Consider the following 18298-nt stretch of genomic DNA (forward strand, 5'->3'; position numbering starts at 1 on the left):
GCCCGGCCGGCCCCGATGCGGAGCGGCCGCCATGCAGCCGCCGCCGCAGCCCTACGAGTTCCTGGGCGAGGAAAACGGCCCGAAATGGCGCGGCCTCTTCGTGCCCGCCCTGCGCAAGGTCAGTCCCGGCGCCGAGCGGCGGCACCTGCTCCGAGCCGGCCCCGCGGCCCCGCCCTGCCCCGGGGCAGCGCCCCGAGCCCCCCGCGGCTCCCTCAGCGCCGCCGGGGCCGCTCCGGGCCGGGGATGCTGCGGGCTGAGGGAGCGGCGGCTGCGGCTGCTCGGGCACCTGCGCTCGCTGGAGTTCGCTCTGCGCTTTCATTGGGGCTCTCGCTTCCAGGGGCTGGTGTCCCGCTTGGCTTGGCTTGGCTTGGAGGGGGTCTTAAATCTCATTTCGTTCCTACTGCCTGAATTGGCCAGGGACACCTTGCACTGACACCAAGCCCTGTCCAGCCTGGCCTTGGGCACTGCCAGGGATCCAGGGGCGGCCACAGCTGCTCTGGGCACCCTGATAGCGTTGCTGATGTGCAGGGGAATGGCATCCCTCATCCCTTCCTTCAACCCTTCCTTCATGCTTTCCTTTATCCTTTCCTTAACCCCTTCCTTCATCCCGTCCTTCACCTCCTCCTTCATGCTTTCCTTCATCCCTTCCTTCATGATTTCCTTCATCCCCTCCTTCAGCTCTTCCTTCATGCTTTCCTTCATCCCTTCCTTAACCCCTTCCTTCGTCCCATCCTTCACCCCCTCCTTCACCCCTTCTTTCCTGCTTTCCTTCATCCCCTCATTCACCCCTTTCTTTATCCCTTCCTTCATCCCTTCATCTCCTCTTCCTTCATCTCTTCTTCATCCCCTCCTTCACCCCTTTCCTCTCCCCTTCCTTTATCCCTTCACCCCTTCATCTCTCCTTCACCCCTTCCTTCACCCCTTTATTCTTTCCTTCCTTTATCCCTCCATCCCCTCCCAGGTGTTTCCCCTGACCCTTCCCAGGTTCCCTCCCCGCGCTGTCTCTGCCCCTCGGGTGACACCTGTGACAGGGCCACCTGTGCTGCAGGAGCAGCCGCCCTGTGGCACGTCCACCACTGCACACTGAGAGTGGGAACCACACAGGAGGTGAATCTGGGATTTTGGGATGTGTTTGCACAGCAGGGAATCTCCAGCCCTCTCCCCTTTTACCCCCAGTATTGTAAAAAAGTGTTAAATGAGGCTGGAGGGAGCAGTGCCCTGCTGTGATTTCCAAAAGTTGAGGGTTATTCCATAATTCTGACCATCATTATCTGCTGATTTGGTGCTGCCACACAAACACTTTAGGCAATGGTGAGTTGTTTGTCTCTTTTTCCCCCAGAACAGATGTGGTGATGCTGTTGGATAATGGTTCTGTGTTATTTTTTTCAATAGAATAAAAGATTTGCATTTGTATTGGGTGCCTGTCTAAGTAGTCTTGTGGCTGGCATAGAAACCACTGATTGCCTGTCTGAAGAATCCTGGATTTTGTGCTCTTCACCCCAAAATCTCCTGATGGAAGCTGCTTTCCAGTGCCTGAGAGAATGCCAGGCTGCTCTTTTGCTCATCTCTCTGGAGCCTGACCTGCAGCAGCCCCTTAACCCCAGCCAGCACCTGCCCAAACGTGAGCCACAGCTGCAAAAATGTTCCCTTAAAACTGAGAGGCGCTTTCATCATCCTTAAGCACAAATGCAGCAAAAGTTGTTGGGTCCGTGCTGCTTTACCAGTTCTATTTGTGCATTTGGTTCTGGTGAAAAAAGCAGCAATTTTGGTGAAACAAGCAGAGGGAACGGGGTTGTGATGCCAGTGAGTGCCTGTAAAAATGTGTGTTTGCTTTCAGCCGGGTTTTTGCTCCCTGGGAAAGTTCCTTGTGTGCAGGACCCACCCTGCAGCATGAGGCAATCTGGCTGTAATGTGAATTTCTGCTGTGAACACACTGGATCAGTGAGTCAACCCAAAACTGTATCGTTGTCAGCCTGCTGGGGAAGCACATCAGTGTTAGTTAGCACTTTTAAAAGATGACTCTTTAATAAGAACAAGCACTGCAGATCTTAAAATGGGCAGAAATTATCCAAAATAACTATTCCATCATTCCAGGGGAGCTGGGGAATGTGGCACTGAATCCAGAGTGTGAAATCCTCAAATTTTCTGTTAGTTTCCCAATTCATTAAACATCATCACTGCCTTTTTTACAGATAGTTAAAAATCCACTTGCTGGCCAGCTGAGATGGGATTTCTCCAAGCAGGTTGCTTTGAGATGAAAACTTTAAATAAACTTTAGTATTTTTTTAGTTAAACACCTGGAATAAAGGAGTCTTTAACTCCTAACTTGTGTTTTTAATATACTGTGCATTATTTCCCATTCCTGAAAAAATTCCCATTATTTTCCTTTAAATGATCACTTCTTGAAGAAGAGAAACAGAAAGCACAAAAAGAAGGTAAATTCTGGTTCTCTTTGTGCATGTTAAAGTGGGAAAAAGATTTAATTCTGAAATGCCCAAAGATGTGGAGCTGAATAAGGAGCCCATGCAGTTCACTAACAATAAAGAATATTTATTTATTGCTTGGATTTTAAGTCCAGAACATGCTTTGAAGAGCTCCAATCTCTTTGTTATGCACTCAGCAAGTTTAAGGTAACTTCTTTGTATCAAACCACTTTCAAACTCTTGCTTTGCTTTAATTCTATGCAGTGGACACTTAAAAATGGTCAAACACATCAGTTCTTACTTTAATACATGAAAACAAATGAGAATCTGTCTTTTGAACAATATTTTATATGCATTTATACTCTTTAAGATGAGTAGAGAGTGCCAAATTTTACCTTTTTAGGAAAATCCCAAAGCTAAATGGTGAAACATCTTTAAACCAGGTTTTTATATATTTTTATGCCCACATTCCTTAGCACTGGCACCTGTGGGTCCTGTAAGTTGGAAAATTAGCAGCAGTTTCATGTGTTTGCCTCTGTTCCTGCTTTGAGATGGACAAGCACATCCTTGCTCCAAACCACTTTATTTCTGTATTTTCTGCTGTGCTGGAAATGCAGCAGGGAGTGATATAAAATTTGATATAAAATCCTTTCAGAGTGAATGAATCAGAAGAAAACATTATTTTGATGTGATCACTGAGGTTTGGTGACTTGAGCTGCTGTTTGGAGCAGGTGAATCACCCCAAACAGATCCTGATAAAGGTTTTAACCTGGCAGCTGGCTTTGGTTTGGGGTTTTTTGGTTTGATTTTGGTTTTGGTTTTTGTTTGTTTTTTTGGTGTTTGGGTTGGCTTTGCTTTCTTTGGCCTTTGCTGGGGGAGATGTCAAAGGGTGAAACCCTTTTCTAAAGCTGAGTTTTGGGTTTGGGATCACCTTTCCTTTAGATCCAGTGCCACAGCTGCTTCTTGCTGAATTCCAGATGGAACTTCCCAGATGTGAATTATTTTACAGGTGGAGACTGGGATTGCAGTCCTGTAAAAATCACTAAATAGACTTCCAGCCCTGTGGGAATTATTTTGCAGGCTGATACTGGGATTCCAGTCCTGCATTAATTATTTTAGAGGTTGGTGCTGGGATTTCAGTCCTGTAGGAATTACTGAATGAGATTCCAATCCTGTATTAATTATTTTGCAGATTGAGACTGGGATTCCAGTCCTTTATGAGTTATTGAATGGGATTCCAGTCCTGTATGAGTTATTTTACAGGTGATACTGGGATTCCAGTCCTGTGGGAATTATTTTTGAGGTTGAGACTGGGATTTCAGTCCTCTGTGAATTATTGAATGGGATTCCAGTCCTGCATTAATTATTTTAGAGGTTGATATTGGGATTTCAGTCCTGTGTGAATTATTAAAAGGGATTCTAGTTCTGTGTGAATTATTTTGTAGGTTGATACTGGGATTCCAGTCCTGCATTAGTTATTTTAGAGGTTGAGACTGGGATTTCAGTCCTGTATGAATTATTGAATGGGATTCCAGTCCTGTGTGGGTTATTTTACAGGTTGATACTGGGATTTCAGACCTCTGTGAATTATTGAATTGGATTCCAGTCCTGTGGGAATTATTTTAAAGGTTGAGACTGGGATTTCAGTCCTGTATGAATTATTGAATGGGATTCCAGTCCTATGTGAGTTATTTTGCAGGTTAATACTGGGATTTCAGTCCTGTATGAATTATTTTGCAGTTTATACTGGGATTTCAATCCTGTGTGAATTATTAAATGGTATTCCAGTTGTATGGGAATTATTTTACAGGTTGATACTGGGATCCCAGTCCTGTAGGAATTATTTTACAGTTTGAGACTGGGATTTCAGTCCTGTATGAATTACTAAATGGGATTCCAGTTCTGTGTGAATTATTTTACAGGTTGTTGCTGGGATTTCACTCCTGTATGAATTATTGACTGGAATTCTAATCCTGAATGAATTTTTTTGCAGGTTGATACTGGGATCCCAGTCCTGTATGATTTATTTTACAGTTTGAGACTGGGATTTCAGTCCTGTGTGAATTATTTTTCATGTTGATACTGGGATCCCTGTCCTGTAGGAATTATTGAAGGGATTTCAGTCCTGTGTGAATTATTTTGCAGGTTCAGACTGAGATTTCAATCCTGTGGGAATTACTGAAGGGATTCCAGTCCTGTGTGAGCTATTTTGCAGGTTGATACTGGGATCCCAGTCCTGTGGGAATTATTTTGCAGGTTGATACTGGGATTTCAGTTCTGTATGAATTATTGAATTGGATTCCAGTCCTGTGTGAATTATTTTTCAGGTTGATACCGGGATCCCTGTCCTGTGGTAATTATTGAATGGGATTCTAGTTCTGTGTGAATTATTTTGCAGGTTGATACTGGGATTTCAATTCTGTATGAATTATTGAATTGGATTCCAATCCTTTATTAATTATGTTGCAGGTTGATACTGGGATTTCAGTTCTGTAGGAATTATTGAATGGCATTCTAGTTCTGTGTGAGCTATTTTGCAGGTTGATACTGGGATCCCTGTCCTGTGGGAATTATTGAATGGGATTCCAGTCCTGTGGGAATTCCAGAGGCAGCAGCTGAGTGTGTCACTCCCTCCCAGCTGAGTGTGTCACTCCCTCCCAGCTGAGTGTGTCACTCCCTCCAGCCCATTGGAGGTCCCATTTTAACATCCTGGATCTGAGTTGCATAAAAGGATTTTGGGAATTGTAGTTGAAAAATTCACTTGTACCAAAAACCTTCCATTGGTACCTGGAATAAATTTCTGTTCCTTTTATTTTATTTACCTGTTCTCTCTGGAATCTGACCTAAAGCAGCCCCTAAACACCAACCAGCATCTGCCCAAACATGAGGCACAGCTGTAAAAGGATTCCCTTGGAACAGATTTATAAGGCCAGGAAAAAAAACAGAAAAAAAACCAAGAAAGGCCAGAAAAAACTCCAGAGAATTAGAGTGTAAATTTGAAAACAGTGAGGAGTGTGAGGAATTTATAGATACGGGTTTATTCACCGTACAATATTCCTGTGTGTCCTGAGCTTACATTTCACAAGGGCTGGAGGGACAGGAGCCAGGGAATGGCTCCCAGTGCCAGAGGGCAGGGAGGGGTGGGACACTGGGAATTGGGAATTCCTGGATCCCTGGCAGTGCCCGAGGCCAGGCTGGACACTGGGACACCCTGGGACAGTGGAAGTGTCCCTGCCATGGCAGGGGTGGCACTGGGTGGGTTTAAATCCAACCCAAAGCAAATTAGGATTTGTGTCCACTGGCCAATTCAAAATGTATTTCTGTCGACAAGAGCTGTGTGTTCAGCTGCTTTGCTCTTTGATTTTTCTGAACAAATTTCAGGAGCATCTCCCAGGGATTCTCCTTTTGGGTTTTCTCCCTGCTCCACACGCAGTCAAACCCCACAGGCACCACATGTTGGGGTAATCCTGGCTCTGGGCACTATTTGCATTTTCCAAAACAATTCCACCATTGCTCTGGACCACTCATCAGATTTCTAGAGCATGACTAAAGGGTTTATTCTTAGCAAGTGTTGCATAGACAGATATAAAGGAGCATTTTGAGGACTTTTTTTGAGTTTACATTAGTTCAGTGCTTCTGTATTTTTAAACATGTGGGAGTGTCTCTGTTGTGATGTGTGAGGTTGGGGTTGAGGTCAGGAGGTGCATGGTGTCCAGCTTTATTCCAGGCATGTTTCCATGGCAGGACCAGGCTCCCCTTGGGAATTATTTAATGTATTTTAGCCTCATTACAATTCATTATTATTTAAAGCATTTTAATATCATTAGCATGTGTTATTGTTTAATGCATTACAATTCCAACAGGAAAGTTGCTTGTTAAAAGAAATAGTTACATTTAGGTTTGAAATCTTTTGTTAAAAGGAATAGTTACATTTAGGTTTGAAATGTTTTGTTAAAAGAAATAGTTACATTTGGGTTTGAAATCTTTTGTTAAAAGGAATAGTTACATTTAGGTTTGAAATGTTTTGTTAAAAGAAATAGTTACATTTGGGTTTGAAATCTTTTGTTAAAAGAAATAGTTACATTTAGGTTTGAAATCTCTCAGGTCATTTAGCTTCTCATAAATGCATTTATTTGAGCTCAGAAGCCTGGACCTTTGCAGACTGCAGTTGCTCCAAAATGAATTTGAGTGACCTGGGCTAGTGGGAGGTGTCCCTGCCCATGGCAGGGATCTGGAATGTGATGGGTTTAAAGATCCCTTCCAACCCAAACCAGTCTGGGATTTATGGATGCATCAGCCTGCAACCAAAGGGGGCTGCTCCTTTTATTTAAATCTTATTATTTTCATGCTTTTTTTCATTGTAGCAAAGTTCCTGACACAGGAACCTGTGGCTGGCAAACAGCAGCGGAGCGTTGTGAGCTGAAGGTGGATTTCAGCTCCCAGGTGCTCACTGGGATTTCATTTGGCAGCTCCAGCAGAGGGAACATTTCCCACCTGTGCTGTTCCCATGGGAATTGGTGTTTGCCTTGGCTTGGGGAGCAGCACAGGAGTTAAAAACCCCCAGAGCCCTTGGCTGCTGGGATTCACCTCCCTGAGGTGCTTTGGGCCCCAACCCCAATAATCCCAATGCTGGGTGCTGTTCCCACCTTCTCCTCTCTCACCTCCTGCAGTGTCCCCTGCCCACCTCCCCCTGCTCTCCTGGTTCCAGCTCTGTCCTTGCACAGTGCACCCTTATCTAATCAGCTCCAGAGGAGCTGTGCAGTCTGGGATTTGCTTTTCTAATGACCTCACTGATTGCCTCTGTGCCAGCCTTTCCCATCAGTGCTTCCTGAGGTTACTCATGTGCAAAAAACCTGATTTTCCTGCACCCAGGGCTGTGACTGTGCTCACAGGGGTCCCAGGAAGAGATGAGGATCTGACTCCATGTTTCAAAAGGCTGATTTATTATTTTATGATATATATTATATTAAAAGTATATGATAAATTAAAACTATACTAAATAGTTTTAATAGAAGAAATAGTAATAATAGAATAGAATAAAGTTACTAGAATAGGAAAAAGGATTTCATCAGAAGGCTTGAAAGGAAGGGAAGGAATGATAATAAAATCTTGTGACTGACCAAGAGTCTGATCCTGCTGACTGTGATTGGCCATTAATTAAAAACAACCACAGAGACCAATCACAGACTCACCTGTTGCATTCCACAGCAGCAAATAAATATTTTGTTGTTTGTTAACATTTGATTCCTGAGGCCTCGCAGCTTCTCAGGAGAAAAAATCCTAAGGAAAGGATTTTTCACAAAATGTGTCTGTGACACACAGCCCCGCTCTCCTAACTTTTAATGTCACCTCAGTGACCCCATGGGGCTTGGGGAAATCACTCTGAGGGCCTTCAGTGTCTCCAGATTATTGGAATTGTTCCCTGGCACAGGTGCCCGGAGCAGCTGGGGCTGCCCCTGGATCCCTGCAGTGTCCAAGGGATGGTTTTTGGAGCAGCCTGGGATGTGTCAGGTGTCCCTCCATGGCAGGGCTGGGATGAGATGGGATTTGAGCTCCTTTCCACCCCAAACCACGCTGGGATTCAGGCTGCAGGCTGGAATAATGCAGTGTGCCCCACTGAACCCCGCTCCTGGCAAGGGTGGGTGTGAAAATGGGGCCAGGGAGCCCCTGAGGGCTGAATTCGGAGCCCAGAGCTGCTCTCAGCTCCCTGTGAGGAGCTCTGGGAGAGCTGGGAGTGTCGGGGTCTGCTGGAACCTGAAATGCAGGGAGCTCTCAGAGCTTTGGGCCTGTGAGCAAAGACCAGAATTAAACCCAGGGTTTGGGCTGAGGCCTTGGGAAAGGCTCCCAAATTGAGGTGCTGGAAGTGACAATGTGGATTTATCATTTAAAACAGAGACACATTCAGCTAAGTAAAGCAAAGTTTAGAGTTTTAGAGCTTAAGATGTAGAAATAAAAGCAGTTCCAGAGATAAACAGGAGTTTAGAGTGCAGCACTGTGGGTTTGTGTGCCATAACAGGAGTGGCTAAGAAAGCTCACACTGCAGCATGGGTCCGTAAGATGAAATGTTTAAGGATTGGGTGAAAAACATAAATATCCTTGGTGGTGGTGGTTTATTATCAATAAATCCTTCAAAAGTCTTGTAACTGAGGGTTTGTGACCTTCTGAGCCCTGCAGTGAAGGTGTGAGCCCAACTCACCCTTCCTGTACAGGATAAGAAAATAAATCACAAAATGTAAAATCTCAGAGGTTCCATCTCCAACTCACTCCAAACCCCTTCAGAAATCCCCCAGGTGTTCATTCAGATGAGGGCACAGCCACCTGGAGGTGTTTCCCTCCCCTGTCCCTGCCAGAGGCCGTGCTGGGCTCCCTCAGGCTTTATCTCCATTTCAACAAAGCATTTTGTGGATGGATCAAATCCAAACTCTTCACTTTCCACCAGGTTTGAAGATTAAAATGTGTGTATATACATATATATAAATATATATATAGTTTGTGGACATGTAAACAAACCCCCATTTTAGCTTCTCCTTGACTCTGTACAAAAGAAAACAACAATTAATGAGAGAAAGAAGAATTTGTGTGTATTTGTGTCATTTTAAATGTTTTATTTTCTGTAGGCACCAAGCAGCTTTCCCAGGAGATTTTAAGACAGCCTTTGATGCTGTTTCAGAGCCAGATCCTGTCTGTACCACCCATCATTCCTACTTTAATTCACCCTCCCCTCAACTTCAATATACTGTAGGAGATTATTTAAATAGCTAAAGATGGGGAAAAAAATCACATTTCCACCAAAGTGGTGGAGTAAGATAATTTTTAATATCCCTGTGCAGTGAGTTGAGGGATAATTTTATTTTGCTAACCATGCTTCAGTAAAAAAGCCAAATGCTGTATGTAGATAAAAATTCTTTTATTAAGGGACTGCTTCATGCTGTTCCTCTCTCAGCATGTTTTAGTCTGATTTAAGAAAGACAGGCCAGCCAGAAATTGCTGTGCTGGAAATAAAATAAGAAATCAGTGTTTTTATTTTTAAAAAGTGTACAGTGCATTTTTATTGGGGATTTCTCTTCAAGTATTTAAATCTTTGTGGCTCTTTCTAAAGAATAATGCTTGAAAATTGGGAATATCAGTGCTGTCCCCTTTCAATGAATAATGGAGATTTTAAGTTGCTCCATTTGGTTCCCTTCTTCCTCTGGAGCATCATCCAGATAAAGGATTAAAATGCCTTTGGAGCAGATGTTTTGTGTTTCTTGTGGTCAGGGTTATCTTTAGGAGAGAAAATATAAGAAGAAGAAAATTAAAACACTGATTTTAAAAAAAAATTAAAATTAAAAAAAATTAAATGAGAAAATTCTTGTTCTGAAATCTCAGATAATACTGGAATTCCATTTTCTTGTGGTCAGAGTTATCTTTAGAAGAGACAAGATAAGAAGGAATTAAAACACTAATAAAAAAAAATTTAAAAAAAAAATTATTTAGAAACTTCCTGTTCTGAAATCTCAGGTAACTCTGGAATTCCATTTTCTGAAAATGTAGTTTTGAGTATGAGTAGCAAACTGGGATATTTTTAGCAAATATTTCAGGAAGATGAATCCATGGTTTTGTGGTGGAATGTGCTGCTGCAGACTCAATGTGCACATCATGGATTTGGGAATTTTCTGTTCTTGGGGGTTTTTAAATGAAAAATCTCTTGTTTTGCTCAAGTGCTCTCTGTGGAACAGCTGGAGCTTTCTGGATGTGCTTTCACTATCAAAATAATCTATTAAGTAAAAATATATTTAGGTGTTGTAGCCAAGCTGTTGGTTTGTCTCAGAAAAGGCTAAAAAGAACTTCCTTGCCAATCTCTGTTTTTCTCTATTTTTTCCCTCATTTTTTTCTCATTTCAAATGAAACCCTTTGATAATTTATCTTCTACTCTGAACTTCTGCATTTCCTGAAGTCTGAGATCCAGAATTCCTGTGAATTCAAATCCTGAATTCAATCCTGAATTCAAAATTAACCCATTATTTTGGTTAAAAAATTAAATAAATAAATAAGATCAGGTTGTTTCTAGTTTTAATATCATTTATGTCCATGAAAAGTTTTATCCTCATCCTTTCTGAACAGACTCCTTGCTCTGAGGATTAATCATATCTCACTGAGAAGGAATTTTGAGGAGAAGCTTTTGAGGATTTTCATCAAATGTTCATAGAAGGGTGGGAGAATGGGGAAAAGCTGAGGAGCAAGAGAAAGAGCAGTTTAGGAATTTCAGTGTAAAATAAAATTATGTCCCCCAAAAAGGCCTTAAGGCCAAGCTTAAATGCCAGCCTTGTTTAATTTCTTCTTATTGGAACAACTTGGACTAAACCTTTGTAAATGACACTAAAAATTAGTTATTTCTTCAAATTCTAACCTGATTTTTTCCATGCTCTGAGGGTTGATCAGCCTCTCCTTGCTTTCCCAGTCCTCTCAGTCAGGGTTTGGGGAGTTCTCTGAAGAATAAATGTTCTCAGTCAGGGTTTGGGGAGTTCTTTAAAGAATAAATGTTCTCAGTCGGGATTTGGGGAGTTCTCTGAAGAATAAATGTTCTCAGTCAGGATTTGGGGAGTTCTCTGAAGAATAAATGTTCTCAGTCGGGATTTGGGGAGTTCTCTGAAGAATAAATGTTCTCTCCTTGATCCAGTGGCATCTCATTGGATCAGCTGGTGCCCAGCTTTTATTGCAGCATTTTTGTATTGCTCTAAGAAACACTGTCTTGAAATGAAATTGGTTTTTTTTTCTCAGCATTTATGTCAAAATGACTTCTCTGGAAGGCAGGGAGTGCAGAAGCACCTCTGGGAGCTTTCAGGATGCTGCAGATTCATTTCAAGAGGCAGCTGAGCTTCCAAATACCCTGGGGAGAGTTGTCTGAACCAGGAGATGTTGGGCTTTGCTGTTGGTTTTGCTGCCTTTGAATGAAAATTGACTCCAGGACTTAGAGAGGGCCACAGAGGTGATTTGGGGGATGGAGCAGAAATGAGGGAAGGCTGGGAGAGCTGGGGATGTTCATCCTGGAGAGGAGAAGGCTCCAGGGAGAGCTCAGACCCCTGGCAGGGCCTGAAGGGACAGAAGAAGTTGCTGTTGGTGCCATCCAGGTTCAGGAATTGATCAAATCCTCACATTTTAGGGGGAAAAAGGGCTGGGGTTTAATTAAACCCACAGGATCAAGGAGCTGTTCTACAGGATAGAGCTGAAAACCAGGGAGGATGGGCACTGGGAGAGCCGGAAAGAAGGGATTTGGATCCAAGGATGAGGCAATTCCAGGAATTCTGGGCAGGAGTTGCCACCCAGGAGCCAAAATTATTCAAAAATGCACCTCTGCTATGGAAACAGGATAACTGGGAATGTTCCCCTGGAGAAGGGAAGGATTCAGGGGGACCTGAGTGCCCCTGGCAGGGCCTGAAGGGGCTCCAGGAGAGCTGGAGAAGGACTGGGGACAAGGGATGGAGGGACAGGAGCCAGGGAATGGCTCCCAGTGCCAGAGGGCAGGGATGGGTGGGAGATTGGGAATTGGGAATTCCTGGCTGGGCTGGAATTGCCAGAGCAGCTGTGGCTGCCCCTGGATCCCTGGCAGTGCCCAAGGCCAGGCTGGGCATTGGGGCACCCTGGGACAGTGGGAGGTGTCCCTGCCATGGCAGGGGTGGAATAGGATGGTGTTAAAGGTCCCTCCTAATCCAGGATTCCATGATTTGTGTTCCTAAAGTGAAGCTGAGATTCCCTGGCACTGCTTAGGGAGGGCTCTGTGCTCCTCTGCTGCTCCTCAGCCTCATGCACACCCATGTGCTCCCAGGGAGGTTCAGGGGATGTGCTGCTGGTGGAAGTTTGTGCCATGAGCTGGTCACACCTGGGAACTGCACTCAGGTACAAATAAAACCATTTCTGTGCAGTGAAGTCTGAAATGAGTGACTGGAGGGAGGAGAACAGCTCTGGTCAGGGAATGGGAGCTCCCATCTTCTCCTGATCCTCCTCCTCTCCTGTTGCTGTTCGTGTCAGTTCTGTGCAGCACCATTGAGGGCTCCCTGTGGGACAGAATTCCCTTGGGTTTCCCTGCTGGGCCCTGCTCCTGCTGCAGCGCTGCTCTGGGACACGTGGCAGGGCCTGAGCCAGCGCTTCCTGCTTTGCCATTGTTGTGGGAATTAAACTCTCATGTTCGGGAAGAGCACAAAATGCCCTGGCTATTGTTGGAAACCTGCTGTCTCAAGGAGGAGCTTTCAAGGAGTCGGTTTGGTTTTCTTGAGGATTTTTTTCTTTCTTTCAGGATTTTGTGGCAGCTGGGAATCAGTTGTGTAAAGCAGAGATTCGTGTTTGAGGCACAGAAGGCAAAATTGGGTTTACAGGGCTATAAAATAACTTTATAACAAGAAAAAATAACTTAATAACTGGGCAGCTGGATCCAAGGTTGCAGAGGGCAGGGTTAGATGGGGAATTGGGAATTCTTGGCTGGGGAGCACTGGAATAGAATTGCCAGAGCAGCTGTGGCTGCCCCTGGATCCCTGGCAGTGCCCAGGGCCAGGTTGGACAGGGCTGGGAGCAGCCTGGGATGGTGGGAGGTGTCCCTGCCATGGCCAGAGAAGAACAGGATGATGCTGAAGGTCCTTTCAAACCCAGACCATCCTGGGATTCTCCTTGATTTGGAGGAAGCCCTCAGAGCCCCCCAGTTTTTGGGAGCTGCTCCCTGGGCTTTGGAAGGGGCTGTGCCTTTATTTCAGAGCACCAGAATTCAACCCAGAGATGTTTCTGTCTTGCTACCCCACTTGTCCTGTGAATACCAATGTGAGTGTGCCACGTGAGTTTTTGGAGGTGATTTACATGGGATTTGTATGGGGAGAGGAGGGGATTTCCCTGGATTGTCTTCCTCACAAATCTTTTGGATCAGTTTGAGATCTGGTGAGCACTTTGCTGACTCAGAGGCTGCCAGGGAAAACTGAGCATGGAGACCAATCCCTGAGTGCTTTATTTTGCTTTTTAAGGTGGGATGGTTTGTCTGGGGGGATTTTTAGTAGCACAAGAGCCCTGCTGACCCAGGATGAGTTGATTGTGGCCCTTCCTCTATGGGCACATGCTGAGGTTGCCTGGTTCGGGTGTTCTGGTCTAGTTTAGCCTGGGGAACCGAAGCTGGGATTAATCCCCATGAGGTGAGATAAAAGCAGAGAGGAGGGAAGCAGCTTTGCCTTGCCCTTCCCTGCTGGGTCTGGGCTGCTCTCTGCTCAGTCCCCCTCAGGCAGGGTGAGCTGCTGCTGCAGGCAGTGACTCCATCACTCATTTGTTCATCACATTTTTAGGGTTGGTAACGTCAGAGCAGTTACTCACCCAGGCCATGAGTAACTCACAGGTGCCCACAGGGAAGGTTTCACTCCAGTGCTGGCAGAAATTGCCTTGCCTTGACACTCCTCCCACCATCATGGCAAACACAGAGTCTGGGATTCCACAGAGCTGCCAGCTTGGCAGGAATAGCAATTACCACCCTAACTCCAGAGGAAAACTTGTGAGAAATGAAAAATGTGTGAATTTGCAGCACTGCAATCCAGACCTATCCTGCTTTTGCTGGGATTCATTTTTAGGCCAAACTTTCCATGAAAAAAATCTAATTTGTGATATTTGCTGGGTCCCCAGGACAGAGGAGGAAATGGTGAATCTGACTCAGTGTTCTTAGAGGGCTAAGTTACTATGATATGATAAATTATATGAGATATGATATTATATATGAAATTATATATGGTATATTGTACTATATTACATATTATATTATATTATATTATATTATATTATATTATATTACTAAAGAATAGAGAAAGGATACAGACAGAAGGCTACAAAGAATGATAATGAAAACTCCTGACTCCTTCCAGAGTCCCAACACAGCCTGACCCTGATTGGTCATTAAGTTAAAACAATTCACATAAAACCAATGGAGCAATCATCTGTTGGTAAACAATCTCCAACCTCATTCCAAAGCAGCAAAACACAGGAGAAGCAATGAGATAATGTTGTTTTCATTTTTCTCTGAGGCTTCTCAGTTTCCCAGGACAAGAAATCCCGTGCAAAGAGGATTTTTCAGACACTGTGATGGTGGCACTGATTCTCTGCATTGCTCTGGCCAGGTGCAGCAGCAGGTTCACCCCAACCTGTCAGCCAAGGAGGATTCCCTGTACTACATTGAGGAGCTGATCCTGCAGCTGCTGAACAAGCTGTGCATCGCCCAGCCACGCACCGTGCAGGACGTGGAGGTAGGAATGGGCTCAGGAACCAGGCTGGGCTCTGCAGTCGCTGACATTGCTGGGGATGGTGTGGGCAGTGCAGGCTGCAAGCCCACAGGGCTCAATTTGCAGGTCCCTGGGACAAAGGAGGAAATGATGAATCTGACTCCATGTTCTTAGAAGGCTAATTTATTATATTATGTGAGATTATATTATGTGATATTATATTATGTGATACTATATTATATTATATTACATTGTATTATATTATATTGTATTATATTATATTATAGTATAGTATAGTATATTATAGTATAGTATATTATATTGCATTATAGTATAGTATAGTATATTATAGTATATTACATTACAGTATACTATATTATAGTATATTATAGTATATTACAGTATATTACAGTATATTACAGTATAGTATATTATAGTATATTATAGCATATTATAGTATATTACAGTATAGTATACTATACTATATTATAGTATATTACAGTATATTACAGTATAGTATATTACAGTATATTATAGTATATTACAGTATAGTATATTACAGTATAGTATATTATACTAAATAATACGGAAAGGATACAGCCAGAAGGCTTAACAAGAAGGATAATGAAAACTCCCGACTCTCTCTTCCAGAGTCCCAACACAGCTGGCTGCTATTGGCCATTAAGTAAAAACAATTCACATGAAACCAATCAAACAATGTCCAGACCACATTCCAAAGCAGCAAACATAGAAGAAACAATCAGATAATTGTTGTTGTTATTTTTCTCTGAGGGTTCTCAGCTTCCCCAGAGAGAAATCCTGGCAGTGGGATTTATCAGAAAATGTGACAGTGACACTCAGAGCTTCCTGCCATGACTTTGTGGCTGCCCCTGGATCCCTGGCAGTGCCCAAGGCCAGGCTGGATGGGTTTGGAGCAGCCTGGGATGGTGGAGGGTGTCCCATGGCAGGGATTGGAACTGGATGAGCTTTAATGTCCCTTCCAACCCAAACTATTCTGGGATTCTCTGATTCTATTTAGATTTTAAAAGCAAATTTAACTGGAAAATCATTTTTTTACCCAGTGCTTCAGGATGGAAATTGTGGGAATTTTTCCTCATTAAGTGTGGGGAATGGAAAATCTACAATTAGGATTTGGGAAGGAATCTGCCCAGTCCTGCTCCATTCCCAGCCCAGGAGCTGCTTTAGCTGCACCTGTAGTTTAGAGAATCTGAGCTTGGAGCTGCTGTAAATTCCTCCTGTAAATACAAAATGCTTCCAAGAATTTTCTGCTGTTGAATCCACAATGAAGCTAAGATTTTTTCCCACTTTTTTGACATCAATATGCAAGAAACAAATTTAAATATTTCAGTGAAAGATTACTGTTGTCAGGCCTGGGTTGTGCAGCTGAGGGAATAGAGTTGGATGTTCCTGGGACTTTACTGGTCTCACTGAGGCTCTTGTATTATTGCAGCTGTCAGCTTTAGTGTCATCATTCCAAAATGAGGGTTTCATGGAGTCTGGAGGGACAAAATGCTTCCATGTGGCTGTGCCCCAATGGAGCTTTGTAGAGCTTTAATTTTACATCAATCTGCAGGTCCAGGATTTTCAGCCTCATCCAGAATGATGTCTTTGTATGGGATTCTCAATGTGGATATGATTGCATATATATATATATATATATATATATATATATATATATAATTACATATATATGTAATTTGTATATATGTATGTATGTAAATGTATATATATGTAATATGTAAATGTATATATATATATAAAATTATATATATAAATGTATATATATAAAATAATTACGTTTATCTATGAATATAAATTATATGTGTGTTACAATTATTATATGTCTGTATCAATATAAATTATATATACGTGTCATGGAATTGAAAGAAAATTTTATATATAGGTAAATGTATATAATTATATATTTTAAATATAATATATGTATGTATTTTTAATATTATATATATGTATGACATGTATATAATCATATATATTTATAAATAATTATTTTTATTTATATGTGTATATGTATGTATATATGTATTGGCCCAATAATTGCCCAAAGGGTTTTAGATTTTTATTAGATGCCCTTTATTCAACATTAATTATTAATTTATGGGGATTTTTAATACTGATGCATGAACATTATTATACAACTAAATTAAAAGCAAAATTTAATAGTTCCTTAAGAGCTCTTGGGATTGGATCTGCTCCTCAGCTGTTTTTAGCTGTAAAGGGAAACCATGAGAGCTGTGATCTCTGAAGTTTATCCTCAGATATTTACACAACAGCCTGCAGCTAATGGAACTGTTTGTCCAAGATGTTGTCCTTAAGTATTTGCAGGATCAAGGTCTAAAAATCTCCAATTAAAAATGTTTTATAAGTAGAAGCAGCCCCTCAACTGGTTCCTGAAGGAACAGAGGGAAGCAGTGCTGGAGCACAGCAGGTTTGTGTTGGGTTGGATATTGGGGAGGAATTCCTGGCTGGGATGGAATTCCCAGAGCCTGGCACAGTGGGAGGTGTCCCTGGATGGGGTTTAACTCCCTTCCAACCCAAACCAGCCTGGAACTCCATGACTTTAAGCTGGAGAATGCCTGAATGCCACCTTAGCTGCATTTCTGGGAGGACCCGAAGGAAGGGTCGTCTGGGGGCTGCTCTCCTGCAGGGAATGTCACCCTGTGTCACCCTGTGTCACCCTGTGTCACCCTGGGGGCTGATCAGAAAGCTGGGCATTAAATGGACCCTGCAGAGGTTTAAAGCTGCCTCTAAGAAAATCTGCTTCTCTGTTAGGTCTTGGGATATGTGCAAAAGTCATTCAGTCAAAGGGACACAAATATTTCACCATTTTTTTCCAGCTCTTCCTTCGGTTTTTCATTCCTGCCGTAAACTTGATCTGATGTAGGGCAAGTTACACTATTTTCTGAAATAGGAACAATATCAATTTGGGGTTTTTTGTAGGCTGTAAACTGTTCAGTACTTCCTGATGGTGTTTGTATTTTGGGATCCTGGCTCACAGAATAGTCTTGGTTGGAAGGGATCTTAAAAACCATCCAAATCCAACTCCTACCATGGCAGGAACATCTCCCACTGAAGTGGAGACTGAAACCTCCCTGCTGCTCTTGAAAAGATCATGGATTTTAGGAGATTGGAAGGATTCTTGGTGCTCAGGGAAGGGAGCTTGTTCAGCATTGCTGAAAGAGAGGAGCCAGGTTGGGTAAGGAGAGAACAATTAGGAGAAGGTGTTGCAAGCACTGAGGAGGAGGGTAATTGCCTGTCCTGGAGGGGAGGTGATTTGCTGTGCTGTTGTGTTCAAACCTCCCTGGTGGCTGTGGCTGGGCTCAGAGCTGTGTGTGTTCCAGGAGCGGGTTCAGAAGACGTTTCCCCACCCCATAGACAAGTGGGCCATCGCTGACGCTCAGTCGGCCATCGAGAAACGGAAAAGGAGGAACCCCCTCCTGCTGCCTGTGGACAAAATCCATCCCTTACTGAAGGTACCTCTCACCTTCCCTGCCCCCCAGCATCACCTTTCATGTATTTCTTTAATTTGTATGAAATTAAAAAGTTTTTCTCCTTGGCAGAGGGAGTAAAGAATCACCATAAAGCTGAATTTATTGTAGTGTGCAGTGAAAGTAAATC

General features: G+C 43.2%; 1 protein-coding gene across 1 annotated transcript in view; it reads left to right on the plus strand.

Moving 5' to 3' along the window:
- Positions 1-18298, plus strand: part of SOS2 (SOS Ras/Rho guanine nucleotide exchange factor 2) — a 52669-nt gene continuing 34371 nt past the window's right edge. The window contains exons 1-3 of the mRNA XM_054286869.1: positions 1-118; positions 14540-14665; positions 18022-18153. Of these exons, the coding sequence (XP_054142844.1) occupies positions 32-118; positions 14540-14665; positions 18022-18153 (345 nt within the window). The 5' untranslated portion in view covers positions 1-31. The remainder of the gene's footprint in view (positions 119-14539; positions 14666-18021; positions 18154-18298) is intronic.

Source organism: Melozone crissalis, unplaced genomic scaffold (genome assembly GCF_028551555.1).
Source record: "Melozone crissalis strain CALT ecotype California unplaced genomic scaffold, PUWL_Pcris_2 ptg000056l_1, whole genome shotgun sequence".
In the NCBI taxonomy this organism is placed as follows: Eukaryota; Metazoa; Chordata; class Aves; order Passeriformes; family Passerellidae; genus Melozone; species Melozone crissalis.